The 13,103-nt window shown below is 50.8% G+C and overlaps 1 protein-coding gene across 1 annotated transcript; it reads right to left on the bottom strand.

The window, feature by feature from the left end:
• Positions 1 to 353: 353 nt before the first annotated feature.
• On the bottom strand, positions 354 to 12,669 carry nectin4a (nectin cell adhesion molecule 4a). The gene is made up of 11 exons (XM_080022932.1): positions 12,328 to 12,669; positions 8,496 to 8,699; positions 7,917 to 8,084; positions 7,044 to 7,322; positions 5,716 to 5,833; positions 3,859 to 4,013; positions 3,616 to 3,772; positions 3,447 to 3,528; positions 2,435 to 2,497; positions 2,076 to 2,282; positions 354 to 1,945 (listed from the first exon to the last, which is right to left on the bottom strand). Exons 1-11 carry the CDS (start codon positions 12,380 to 12,382, stop codon positions 1,541 to 1,543), a joined length of 1,893 nt encoding a protein of 630 aa, XP_079879058.1. The 5' UTR covers positions 12,383 to 12,669; the 3' UTR covers positions 354 to 1,540.
• Positions 12,670 to 13,103: the final 434 nt, after the last annotated feature.

Raw genomic sequence — 13,103 nt, 5'->3', positions numbered from 1 at the left:
ATACCAATGACTCTTTAATACCGATTTCCTTGTCAACTATTGTAATCACTAAATATCATTTTACAACACTGGAGAATCTGTCTGTTTGAATCGACAACTTCATCGCAATCTTGCTTCCCTCAAAATCCCAATTTGAAAAGGCACTCAAGCCCCTCCTGCGCTATTTATCCATTTCATTACGTAGTTTGAATAAAATAATACGTCCGTCATGTTTGTACCAGAAAGGTGGAAGCATTCCTATTCAGAACAAAATCGCGTGGCGTGTGAATGAGAATGCACGGTTGAGTGTACCAGCGTAAATCACGCACACTATCCAATCCCACGGCGATCCACAAAAACAGAGAGCAGCCAGCTGTGATCAAGGAAAGAGACGTCCAAGTTTATTGCAACCATGCGAGATACATTCAGACACCCAGACACATTCCCGTTATTAAAAGCTGAACTTTCGACCGCGGCGAACCGAAAATCCGCTCCCGTGCACCGTCTCACCGCGCCCGCCAGGCGGCGCCGTGACGCCCCCCGTTCAGCGGAACGCCCCTCGGCCTTGGGGTTTTTTTTTTTTTTGTTTTTGGTTTGTTTTTTTTTGGTTTCCGCGCGTACAACGTGTTGATGAGCCGTACGAGCGTCCTTTTGCCCCCGACGGTAAGAATCGAAATACAAAAATACAAAAGTCGTCAAGGAAAGAGATCATCTACAAAGATCAGGCACGTAACACTTGATGCATTTCACTGTGCGTGTTCGTGTGTATGTGTGTGTGTGTAAAACAATAATACTTCATATTTGCCTCGCAGGCAAAGTCTTTTCGATATATATATATTTTCTCTTTGGCACCTGGGATTCCCCTGCGTCAGGGCTGTTATAAGAAGTATTTCCCAGTATATTTCAACACTGACAGACGCTTAGTCCGTGTCATATCCACGCCGCAGCGTTGCCACCGAAGGTCGTTCAGCGTCCATCGTGGAATTCCTTGGGACACTCGTTGCCCGGTCGTACTCCGGTTTGGACAAGGATCCTTTGAAGGCAAAACCAGATACGTCCATGTCACGGCGCCGTTGAAGCAGCAGAGTTTCCCAGTACGGCACAGTCCGGATCGGGGAGCCAGACACACGCCACTTAAAACACGGTTCGTAAACTCACTGTTTTCCAATGTATTAAAAATAACAGTACCCAGTTAAATGGCATTCATATTTTCATTTTGTATCTGTCATACAGTATGTATGTTGGCCTACGTTTCATTCCGGGCGCTGGCTTTGACTTTCGGCGTTTCTAGCGTGGAAACTGAGGTCCGCTCGCACGAGTCAGACGTTCGAACTACACTGAATCCATTGTTCCCCCAGCACGCGGAAGATGTAGCTCCACGGTTCACGCGCACTCCCAAAAACCCCCGGTGCCGCATAGTTCCACCGCCGAGCCGAACGCGATACGCTTGTTGGGTAACCAGGTTGGTTAGGCACTGGGCTGGAAACCGAAACACCCGTATCTCAAAGACAAGAGCCGGCCGCTTCCTTTCCCTGACGCCCGTTTATTCCGCCTTCCCTCGCTAAACTATCTGGGCCTTGTGGATGAAGGAGGCGTGGGGGCCGGCGGCGATTGGGCCCGGCCGGAGCTTGGATCTCAGGGAGCCGTTGGGCGGCTGGTAGTTGTTGGGGTGCTGCGCGTCGGACACCTGGGAGCTGTTGGTCTCGCTGTCGGGGTCGTCGGGCCGCCCCTGGGGCGTCCTCAGCCCCCCCAGGCCCTCGTCCTCTTCGTCCTCGTCGTCCGTCAGCGGAGGGTAGGTGCAGCTCATGGGCGAGTGCTGCTGGTTCCGGCCGCCGCCGATGCTCTCCTGCAACCCTCCCAACTCCAGCGGGACGATGGCGCTGCCGTTGGCGGGCTTCAGGAGCTCAGGGGAGTGTATCACCGGGAAGGGAGAGGGCATGAGAGGCGGGTGCAATCGGGTTTCCTGCTGTGGAGAGAGAGAGAGAGAGAGAGCGACAGAGAGAGAGAGAGAGAGAGAGAGAGAAATGGAGAGAGTTCGGTTACGCTGGATCCACCTGTCAAATGACAAAACTTCTCAACTTGGCACCGACACCTACCAGCGACATCGTGCTGTTTCTCACATACGTCTCCACCCGCAAACGGGCCTCCTCGTCCCTGTCCACGGCCCTGTCCCTGCTCCTCCGCGAGGTGTTGTGCAGCGCCGGGCGGCCCAGGTAATCCAGCCCCATGCCCCCGCCCCCGCCGCCGCCCACCCCACGCCCGGCCGACAGGGTGGAGCGGCTGTCCCGGCAGCGAGTCTGCTCCTGTCGGGACGGGACACAGGATAAGGTCAAACCATTTGCGTCCGTGGATCTTTGTTTTGTTTTGTTGTGTCTCCTGGCATCTGGACAGTAACGTGCCCAGTCCCTGGCCCCCATCCCCGTAAACGCAGAGATAGACAAATTTGTAGACTGACCCCAAGGGAAGATAGGCTGGTCCGCATCATCGCCTCCACCCTCAGGGGGATGTTTTCCTCCGTCTGGAACAAGATTGAAATAAGGAAGAATGGGGAGATGAGCCGAAGGACTGACGGAGAGACTCAGTGAGTCGGCTTCAAGATCTTAATCGTCCATCAACGAAAAGCGTGGGGACTGATGCCCGCCACCCAGGTTTGTGTGTGTGAGACTCTGTGCTTATACCCAATGCTGAGCTAAGGCTTGGCCCAGGGCCCGGCCCCTGCTTTAATGGGGCCCTAAGCGGCGGATTGCGCGGTGCATTTTTTTTTTCCATTGGGGAAACTGAGGAAGATAAACACATGATTTAAAATAAAAACAGCATAAACCCCATAAAGTGTTTGTGCTACGCGCCGGCCCTGGCTAGGCCAGCCGCTGGGTACGATGGGGCCTGGGACAAAAATGGCTTCCACCCTTGTATTCAACAAAGCAACAATGGAACCTGTCCAATCCAAACCATTTGGTTATTTGTGTTTATTTGGATATTTTAATTGTAATTTAACTCGTATAGCCATTATTTTTATAATTTTATATTAATATAAATTAAATTCGATTAAATTAAATGAGGTTTTTAAAATGAGAATTTTTTTCTTCTCTTTTTTTTTTATGCTAATTGCCAGTGGAGAAACGCACCAATCCACTCCATCACAAATTCCTCCAATATGAAAATGCGCTTGGCCAAATAAACTCATAACTCTAAGTCATTCAACTAGTCCGTGTTAATTCAATTTCAGGTGGAGACTGCTTCTACGATCCCAGCTGTGCATCCGTCACAAATTATGCATTGACCAGGAAGAACCTTGGGATTGGGGGGTACAGTCAATCATGGACCCTTCTCTGGACCAAGGCCCAAGGCAAAAGGCCTTACTATGTCACAAGGGATTATTAGCTGGGGTCATACACCAAATGCAAAGCCACAATAGACAGTCCTTGATACTGCATTTAATGCTGATGAGGTAGAAATAATAACGCTACCGCGCCCCGGATATCGAAGCTCCTATCGGACGTGTTCACCCTCCTGATGGAGGCCTGTCGTACCAGGGTGCTGATTTCATCACTGCCGGAAATGGAGACAGAGGAACGAACGTTAGCGACTGGAAGCAACCGGCGCATGGCCAACACTTCAGGGGAACCGCAAGCTTACTTTTTCACGGTCAGCTCGTGCTCCAGTGCGCGGTTCTTGCGCCTGTGGTGGCAGGTGACGCTGACGATGACGACGACCATGAGGAGGAGCAGGCCGCCCGCCACCGCGCCCACGATCAGCAGCAGCATGCTGTCGAACGACGCCTGGGGCTCCTCAGCTGCGGGGACGAGGAAGTGAGGGGACGACCGCGGCGGAGTGCATTGCCCCCCCCGAAAAACCCCACTGACGGAGGGCGTCACCTACCCGTCACCTTGATCTCCATCTCCGCCTTCCCCATTCCGGCGTCGTTCTTCGCCACACACTGGTAAACACCGGCGTCCGCCAAGCTCAGGGGCCGCCCAAACTCGAGTGTTCCATTCGGGTGCGGGATGACACCTTCCGGCAGGACGCCACCCTTTCTGTGATGAGCACAAACACATGAGCCAACGTGGCCGCCACGCTCCTGTTGATTTTTTTTTAAGCGGGACACAGTTCAGCATTTATGCACGTGCATACTTGTGTCGGCGATAGGTCAAGAGGTGAACTTCTCACCTCTTGAAGGTATTTTGTCCCGCAAAGCCGCATTTACTCGGAGGCCGCTAACGGAGCTTGTTCCACCGTTGGAGTTGAACGCGCACACGCCCACACATGCACAAACACAATACGCTCCGACGACTACATGGCACGGCGCTTGATTCCAGCGAAGCACTTGGAAGGAGGGGTGATGCATGTTTGAGGGTTAGCATCAGATGCCATCACAACTCTACACCTTCCATCTCCTTTCCCCTCCCGCAGCACCGCTAATCTTAAGGTTTATTGTTAATTTCCGACTGGTTCCTACAAGTTCCACTCTCGCCTTTTGGGGCCTGTTTTCCTCCCTCTCCCTCTCTCTCTCTCTCTCTCTGTCTCTGTCTCTGTCTCTCTCTCTCTTCCCCCCCTCGTGTGAAACCGTCTGCTCGGCGCACATGCTGCAACACGACACTGTGCCACCGAGCCATTACTTCACCAGACACTTTGCATCTCGGCGGAGCGAACAGGTTTTCCCACCGACGCGGCCGTTGTGCAAGTGTGTCTGCGAGCGTGTGTGTGCTCGCGTGCGTGCTCACGGGTCGTAAGGCGATGTCCAATGCAAGGGGAAGTCGATTGTAGCCAGATATCTGACTTGCGGATCTGTCATCTAGGTGGACAACAGATCCACCGCCTGTGTGCGTAGACAAGTCCTTGTGAGAGTGTTGCGTGCGTGCCGCGAGTCTAAGCCTTTACTCACAAACACTCCCTTCTTGCTCAAGGTGTGTTCCTGTGACTAACGCCTCGAGATCTGGTGGCAAATATCATGTAACTCCTCATCCGGCAATAACGAGACGGAAGGGTGGTAGGCGCCTCAAAAATTCTCCCCGGTTGCTGCTCAGACTCACCCCTTTTTTAATGGCGCCCATAGCCTGCATGGCTTTAAGGAATTTCCGCCTGGGGACAAACTGTCTTTCGGCGTAACGAGTTGGGAGCACATTTCCTTTTTTTTTTTCCCCCAGAATCCTTTTCCAAGACGTTCACCTTGCCGCCCCCCCCCCCCCACCCCCCCCCACACCCCCTTGCTTGGAGCCACGCCCCGAGAAACGCGTTAATCCGCCGAACGAAATGTTTTTCGGTCGTCACCGGGTGACTCAAGGAGGCAGAGAGAGCGAGAGAGAGAGAGAGAAGCCACGGGAACCTGAGTCGAATGACTCAATTTCCCAGACCGCTACCCCTCGGCGGTAAATGTGGTGATGTGATGTGATGATGACGTGTGATAGGCCAACCTGTCCGTTTCGGCCGAAAAAGCTGCTGGTTCTAAGGCATTGGTTGTGGATGAGGCTACTTTATAACTTGGAAAGCACCGCCCCTGGTCACAAGCTATTGATTTACTCATTCACTACCAAGGTCCCTACTGTAATTCCCAATTAACCCTTATGCATGGCCAACCACTCCTTCCCGTTCAACAGTTCAGCCTCCAACATAACTGGTATGATTAATATTGAGGTTGCCTTGACGTTCCGGGCAGGAGAGGCACAGACCAGACACAGAGAAGTGCTTCGCCAGTGGTATCAGACAGTTAGTCACTCAGATCTCCAGGCAGTTTCCCACCTTGTCCATGTGAAGCTCTGCGGTTCCGGGTTGCCTCCGCTCGTGCACCGCAGGGCCGCCGTTTCCAGGCCCACATACCAGTTCTGGCTGTAGCCGGACACCTCGGCATTTGGTGGGACTGGGGGGGGGGGGGACGAAAGGGTTAACAGTTTGGCTCTCCTTGGTGTGCCCAACGTGTGCGCTGAGATGCAAATGGAACCCCAAGGCTAGCCTAAGATTCTTTATTGGTCACACAGCACACACCCCAATGCGGCGATGGCGACCAACACACACACACACACACACGCTTCAAGTGGTCGCCCGGTTTAAACTTGTTCTCTGCGTTTAACCCTTCCCGGCTTGTCCTTCCTCCGGTGGGCAGCATACAGCGACGTTCCCAGGTACCAGTTTCAAACAATCTTGTGCAGGTTTTTGGTGGGGGTCTTAACCAATGTTATGTGGAGGAAACCCCATGTGAGCACGGGGAGAACATGCTCCACACAGAAAGGCCCAATAGATTACCCACCGGAGCAGAGTGCCAACAGTGCCGCGGGTGGCAGGTGAACCCAGGACCTGCACTGCACCACTACCTCACCCTCACCTCAAAAGCAAATTGTCTCCAAAAAAGATGACTTGGGACTTGTAAAATGGAAAAAACTGGTTATTTTGCTATATTTCTTATTTGCAGTTGCTTAAAATTGATAAAAGATTAGTCAATACCCGCACTTGACCACAATGACATTTTGCTTCAATCTGTTGCCTTAATGCAAATTGTAATGCATACAATTTGTAGCGCTGGCTCCAAAATAATAATGAATGGGAAAAAAATTATGGGAAAGATTAGTCACACTCGAGAAATTTGGGACTTAAAAACAGTGACGGGCAATGAAGACAAGTTGAGTCCTGCCCCAGGTTGTATTGTGAAGTTGCAATTAGCCAGGGAGCCTCTCCAACAAGGACCGTCGCTGTAGTTGATGAACAATGTTAACCAAAAATAGTATGAAAACATACTGCGCTACTGCCAACTGGAACTGTCATCTTAAGGTGTGTTGACATTCCCTCAATCTCTTAGCCTTCTCTTAGCTCCTTCCAAGACTCCGGTCCTCCCTCTCTCACTGCTCGCAGATTTTCAAACACCTGAGCCCTTGGGGGGGTCCCGGTTCATATTGGAAAACCGGTATTTGATGGGCGAGAGAGACAAGGAGAGAGGTTCTGCTGGTGTCAGGAGGAGATTGGCGTAGGTTTGTCGTTGAAGAACAGGTTGCTATTTGCTATTGTGAGGAAATCCCCCTCAATTCAAGCTTCAAAGTCAGTAGGTGAGATGCACGAGTGCTGTAGCATCTACTCACAGTGCACCACCAGGCTGTTCCTGTGCCTGTGGGGCTGCTCCAGCGCCGGGTGCCAAACCAAACAGTCCAGCTTCTTCCCGTTCATGCTCCTCAGAGGGTGCAGGGAGTAGAAGGTGGAGACGGTCCCGCCGTCTCCGGTGCGGTTGGTGGACTGGCCGCTGAGCTCCGTGTCCCACGAGAGGCGGGCTGGAGGGCGGGCCACCGAGCGGCAGGATGCGGCCAGCCGATACGACTGACCCTCCACCAGCACCACTGGTTCCAGGGAGGAGATGGGCAGGGCTGCGTGTGGAGTGGGGGGAAAGGACAAGGAGAGCTACAGTGTGGCTGGAGGTCTGTCTTGCTGGTATTAAGGAAAGTACATTTTACGGTGCGCATTTTGTCGAGTAAGTTGTCCGAACGACTAGCCCGGACATTCGACTTAGTGCCGTTGCCATGTTACCGCCGTGTTAACGTCAGTCAGGCTTGTTGTCTTGAGATCTACAACTACTGTACCAGCTGCGGACAACCATTTGAAGCTAAGGGATTTGTTAGACTGACCGAGGAACGACCCAACGTCTCCTTGGTCTTATGCTTCCTCCCGAAATGGGGCAGGCCTACAGTAGGGGGCCATTTTACCTAAAAATGCTACCTATTTTGGATTTATCCTAGGAAACGAGACCCCTGGGTCACACACACGGCGTTGCCATTTCAATCGGCTGTAATGCAGCAAGGCAGAGGCGCTTTGATCAGTCAAGCCAATGCAATTCTTTGCGATTTTAATAATATGTATGAGACAAGTTGACTTACTATGAAAGAAGGCATTAATAACCATTTCATTACTTCTGATTTCTTTTGTCAGAGCAGAGGAAAGGGGGGGGGGGGGGGGGGGCTTACTCCAGACAGTGAGCTCCAGCTCCAGGTCAAAGTTCCCCTTGGGGAAGGTGCTGATGTGGCAGGTGTACTTCCCCTCGTCGTTCAGCTCCGTGCTCATGATGACCAGAGAGGAGTCCAGGGTGGGCTCGCTGCCCCGGAAGCGCACCCTGCCCGACCACATCCCAAACGCTGTGGAGAACGGGGGGGAAGGGGTCAGGGAAGAAAGGCGGTGTGAGGAGAGACAGGGAGAACCGTTCCATTCTGTGAAGTTCAGCGCCACATTTCGCGCGACCATCTTTTATCGGATATAGTACCGTTTGGGAAGTCTGCTCAGGAAAAAGCTTCGGAAATTGAAAAGCACAACTTGAATTTATTATTGTCCTCTTGCCATAGTCATTATTGAGTTGTTTTCAGTTTACTGATTACCTCCATTATTGCATATTTGTCACACTGAATGGTTGTAATCTTAGACCATGCTCAACTGAAATCAAGAAGGTCTGCAAGGAGGAACGGGTTAAAATCCCTCCACAGCGATGTGGAAGAGGGATAGGCGGGATCGAGTTATGGGCGGAAGCAGTGGGCCGCCCCCCCAAACCCCACCTGTCTGGCCGTCGCTGTGGTGCGCGGCGATGATCTGCTCCTGGCTGCCATCGGGTTTCTTCTTGTACCAGGTGACCTGCACGACCAGCGCGCTCTCGCCCGGCTCCGCCTGGTAGCGGCACGGCAGGGTGGTCTCCCTCTCCGCCAGGGAGCGCACGGAGTGGTTGGGAGGGGGCTCCAAAAACTCTCCTCGCACCACCGTGACTGGGAAGAGGGGGAGGTGGAGGAGAAGAAGGGGTCAGGGGTCGGGGCAGGACAATTGAGCCTTAAACCAGGTATGTGGTATCACTCCGCCACAGACAGCAAACCTCCACAGGGAATGTGGTTCCATTAGGAATGAATGGATTTCTGGCATTATTACACGTCAAATTGATAAAAAAAATATATATATTAAAAAAAAAATAAGAATAAAATAATAATAATAACTGCTACTCAGACTCCATCTCAAACCCACATCTTATGAAATACCTGATACATGATACTTTGATCTAAATGCGATGCCAGAGCAAGTAGAAACATGAATAACCTTAAAAAAATACCTCAAGCGACCACATACTTTACATACAGTAAACAAACAACCGGGGTAAAGCAAGACGTCAGTTTAAAACGAGTCAAGGAAAAAAAAAGCCAGAATTAACCAGCATGACAAAAGGAAAATAACATCATTAGCAAGAAATATAAGAGGATATGTCATCGTCGACGTTCCAAAATAAGGTGCGAAAAAAAAAAAAACCGTGGTATGGATTAATTCGATTGTACTACGCACAAAACGGGGGATATTTTGGGAGGATTAGATAAGTTACCGTGAAGCCAGTAATGAATTTATAATCGGGGGGAATTGGGATTTTAGTGCCTTCCGTTTCAAAAAAAAAAAAAAAAAAAGGGGGATGTTTACATCTGATTATTAAGAGGGCATTGTCACACGCGGATGTCTGGGATGGATAGGGGATGGAATTTCGTACACAAAAGAGAGCGACAGGGAGCGAGAAGCGGGAGAGCAGGCGTCTGTCCACGTCCCCCTCCCGTCGGGGCCCAAAGACGAACGCGAGCGCGGCGCGCGGAAGATATGCGGCGGAACGAGTTGCTCAGGAAAAAAAAGCCTCGTGCGGCTTGTTTGTAGAGGGCAGCTCCACGGCGTCTGGACGGGAGGAGGCAGCCGAGACGGCCCCCGCGACGCCCGGGAGACGTAGGCTGCCGCACGCACGCACACACACACACACGCACGCACACACACACACACACACACTCACCGCCCTATGCATTGTTGACGCTGATGCCTCTGTATGTTCGATGGATCAAATTCACCCGCCCGCTCGGCGCAGACGTGCAGTCATACGTAATCCGACACGTTGACTGGCCCCCGAGCACAATTTTTAGGCTCGTGAGACAACATGAAGAAAAAAATGACGAATGTATATCTCTCTGTGGCTTTCATTTTCCAAACAGAAGTTAGGGTTAGACCTTAAATGTCAGTACAATCGACCACCCTTCGCTTGCTGCCGGATTTGCCGCTCTCGTCATCAAACATGGCCGATAACACACCGCCATCATGGTGTGAGGCGAGTTGTGGCCTGGGATCTTGGCTTTCGGTTTCCATCCGTTTTGGTATTTTCATTTCACATACGTGTAATAACGTGATGTAGTTGAATGTCGTCTCTGAGGCTGCATGGCAGTAAAGCGATGCCGTTTTCTGGGATTTCATATGTCTAATCAACGCCTCTATCTGCAGAGTCATAATAACCACATCCCTAATTCTTGTATTCCTTGTGTGTATATCTTACGCAGGCACCAATAGTCATCCCTAAAATATAGTCGAATTGACAAGACAAGATAAGATAAAACCTTATTAATCCCCAAAGGGAAATTCAAAGTACAAAACGGCTTGTGAGGCCGAATGGCGGCTGGCATATACCGTGATCCAGAGTGAAGTATAAATATTTGTACTCAATGAAATGCAAAAAAAAAAAAAAAAGGTGGCACCACTGTACTACTGTGTGTCAAAGATGCTTTAACCCTCTTAACGGCGTTCTCCAAAATCAGCGGCCTCCTTTCGCAACCTTCCATAGTCGTGGGGTAATCAGTCAAATATGTTCAATTATGTCCCCGGGTCCCGCAGAGCGTGATTCATACGTTTCCCATCACACCGCATGAGTGTACGCCTCACCCTCACACCTACCTTTTTTTTTTGTTTTGTTTGGGGTTTTTTTTTTGTTGTTTTCTTTCTTCCGCCTAAGCAGTGTTTGCGTGTGCTTTGGCTGGGCTGCGCTTCGAGGGTGTCACGCTGAGAGCTCTAAGCCCTACCGTGGAATCTGAGCTGCGCCGCATTACTGGAATTGCCGCCCACGAGGCGGTGCCCTGCGCCCGTGAACAAGAAACACGGCGCTTCTTTTCGGTGCCACTCGGACAAAGTTCCTCACGTGGCCTGGGTGACCCGACCCCGACGTGAATCGACCCGTGGACAGTGTTGACGGGTGTTGTTCGAGCCGGGCAGTGAAAATGTTGAAATTCCGCTTTAAAAAAACAAAAACGAGGTATAATGTAAAATTGGCTTCTGCGTTGCAAGATCAAAATTGCGAGGGCGATCTGATTCATCAGTTACGGTCGGAACAGCAGCTGTTTTCACCAAAACAAGCTCAAATTTCGGGCTGAAAGTGAAAACTATTAGTAGGCCATAATATTATTATTATTATTATTATTATTATTATTATTTTATTTTTTTTATTTTTTAAATTATTCTTATTATTATTATATAAAATAATAATAATAATAATAATAATAATAATAATAATAATAATAATAAATAATAGCTATCTGTCTAGGTGTCGCACTCGCAAGTGGCTGGAGGGGAATGACCTCCGAGAGACGAAGCCTGGACTTTCGATCACTTCAGACGGTGATGCCACAAAGCGGTCCGCCCATGAAGCCAATGAAACTACGACGGTTTTTCACTCATTTCTGCCTCAACTGTAGATGAGTATTGATCAAACTCCCGACGTCTGAAACGTCCCGGCTCTAACGAGTCCTCAGCCGCGCAATAACGACGGGGATCGAGCCCTGCGGACCGGCCCCCTCATAATAATAAAAAACCATGGGCACAGTTGTGCATTTTTGTGACGTTTTTAGTGGGTAGCAGGAGTCGTGTGCCGTGGGATTATTTCATTGTGGAAAAGAACAAACAATCATTGGTGTGCGCCGCGGCGGAAGAAACGGTGGGGAAACACGGATCCGGGGCTCCCTTCCAAAGGTAGGTGCGTGCCGGTGCGCTGGACAGGTGGGAAATATGAGTTGCATAGAAACTTCTTAGACACTAACACATATGGGACACACAGCCTGTCTGAAACTCTACTCCCTTCCCATCACCCGCTCAGTCACTCAAGGAGGGCCCGCATAGTCTCTCTCAATCGCACGCGCGCGCACACACACACACACACGCGCACACACACACACACACACACACACACGGGGGAGAGGTGATGAACAGCGACCTGTTTTTCCTGAAATATCAGGCCGCCACATCAGGTGTTTTTCTCCTCGCTCTTCCCTAACTCCGTCGCAGCCGAGACGAGACTGCCGACGTTTCCGGGCCTCCAAAAGCTGCGGGTAGGCTTCCGCGCGGGACGGACCCGTCAATAAACAGTTTGCACCCAGGTCGCCGTCGGTTGACGACGCCCCGGGCCGGCCTTTTCGGGGCGATTTCCGATCGGCGAACGCCGACAGCGAATGAATGATATTGTCTCAAGGCAATGGCAATGAAAAAAAAAAAAACACACACACACACACACAACTCTGAAGCAACACATAGACTTGTACGGTATAAAAAAAGTGTACTTACCAGAAATGTGGTGGACCAGTAGACAAAGGGAAAGGCCGCGTAGAAGCCCTGTCATTCTCCAATAGGGATGGGTTTCTGCGTTGTGAAGGCTTAAAGCGCTGGGGACCGGTTGCACGCCTTCAGACCCGGACGGTCGATAGAAGTTCTATTCCGAGCGCGGCGGTTCGATCCCAAAAAATGTCGACGCGACGACTCCGGGTGGAAAGGTCACACCTCATCCATCCCCGGGAAAATCGGGTAGCGGAGGGAGGCCTTTTTCAGAGAAAAGTTTTAAAAGATAGTTTCCTCTCCTCTCGTCTTCATGTCTTGCTGGTTGTGTCCTCTGTCGGGGACACGCCGCATTTTGGGGGAAAAAAAAAAACAAACCAAACAAACAAAAAAACCCCAAAAACAAAACCCCAGAAGGTGCAGCTCGAGCTGCCTCTTTGGGATACACCTGTCGTCTACCTCCGTCCCTCCCTCCGTCCGTCCCTCCCTCTCTTTCTCTCTCTCTCTCTCTCTCTCTCTCTAACACACACACACACAGACACAGAGGCACAAACACACTGGAAAAGTCAACTTTCCTGTTTGGTCGAAGCAGCGTGACAGTTATTCTCTCTCGCCTTTACATGCTCTGGCAGGCGGAGCGGTTGGAAAAACAAGAGTGCTCTTCTGGTTGTAACGACCGGCGGACATTATGAGCGCGGTGGATGTTCACCGTTCAGGTGACTCCTAATGACCTGGACGGTGTGTGTGTGTGTACCGCAAAGTAATGCCGGGATTCTTTATATTTAACT

This window comes from Zeus faber (genome assembly GCF_960531495.2).
Source record: "Zeus faber genome assembly, chromosome: 22".
Taxonomy (NCBI): Eukaryota; Metazoa; Chordata; class Actinopteri; order Zeiformes; family Zeidae; genus Zeus; species Zeus faber.
The sequence above is the reverse complement of the archived record's forward strand: the minus strand, read 5'-3'. Positions and strand labels throughout refer to the sequence as shown.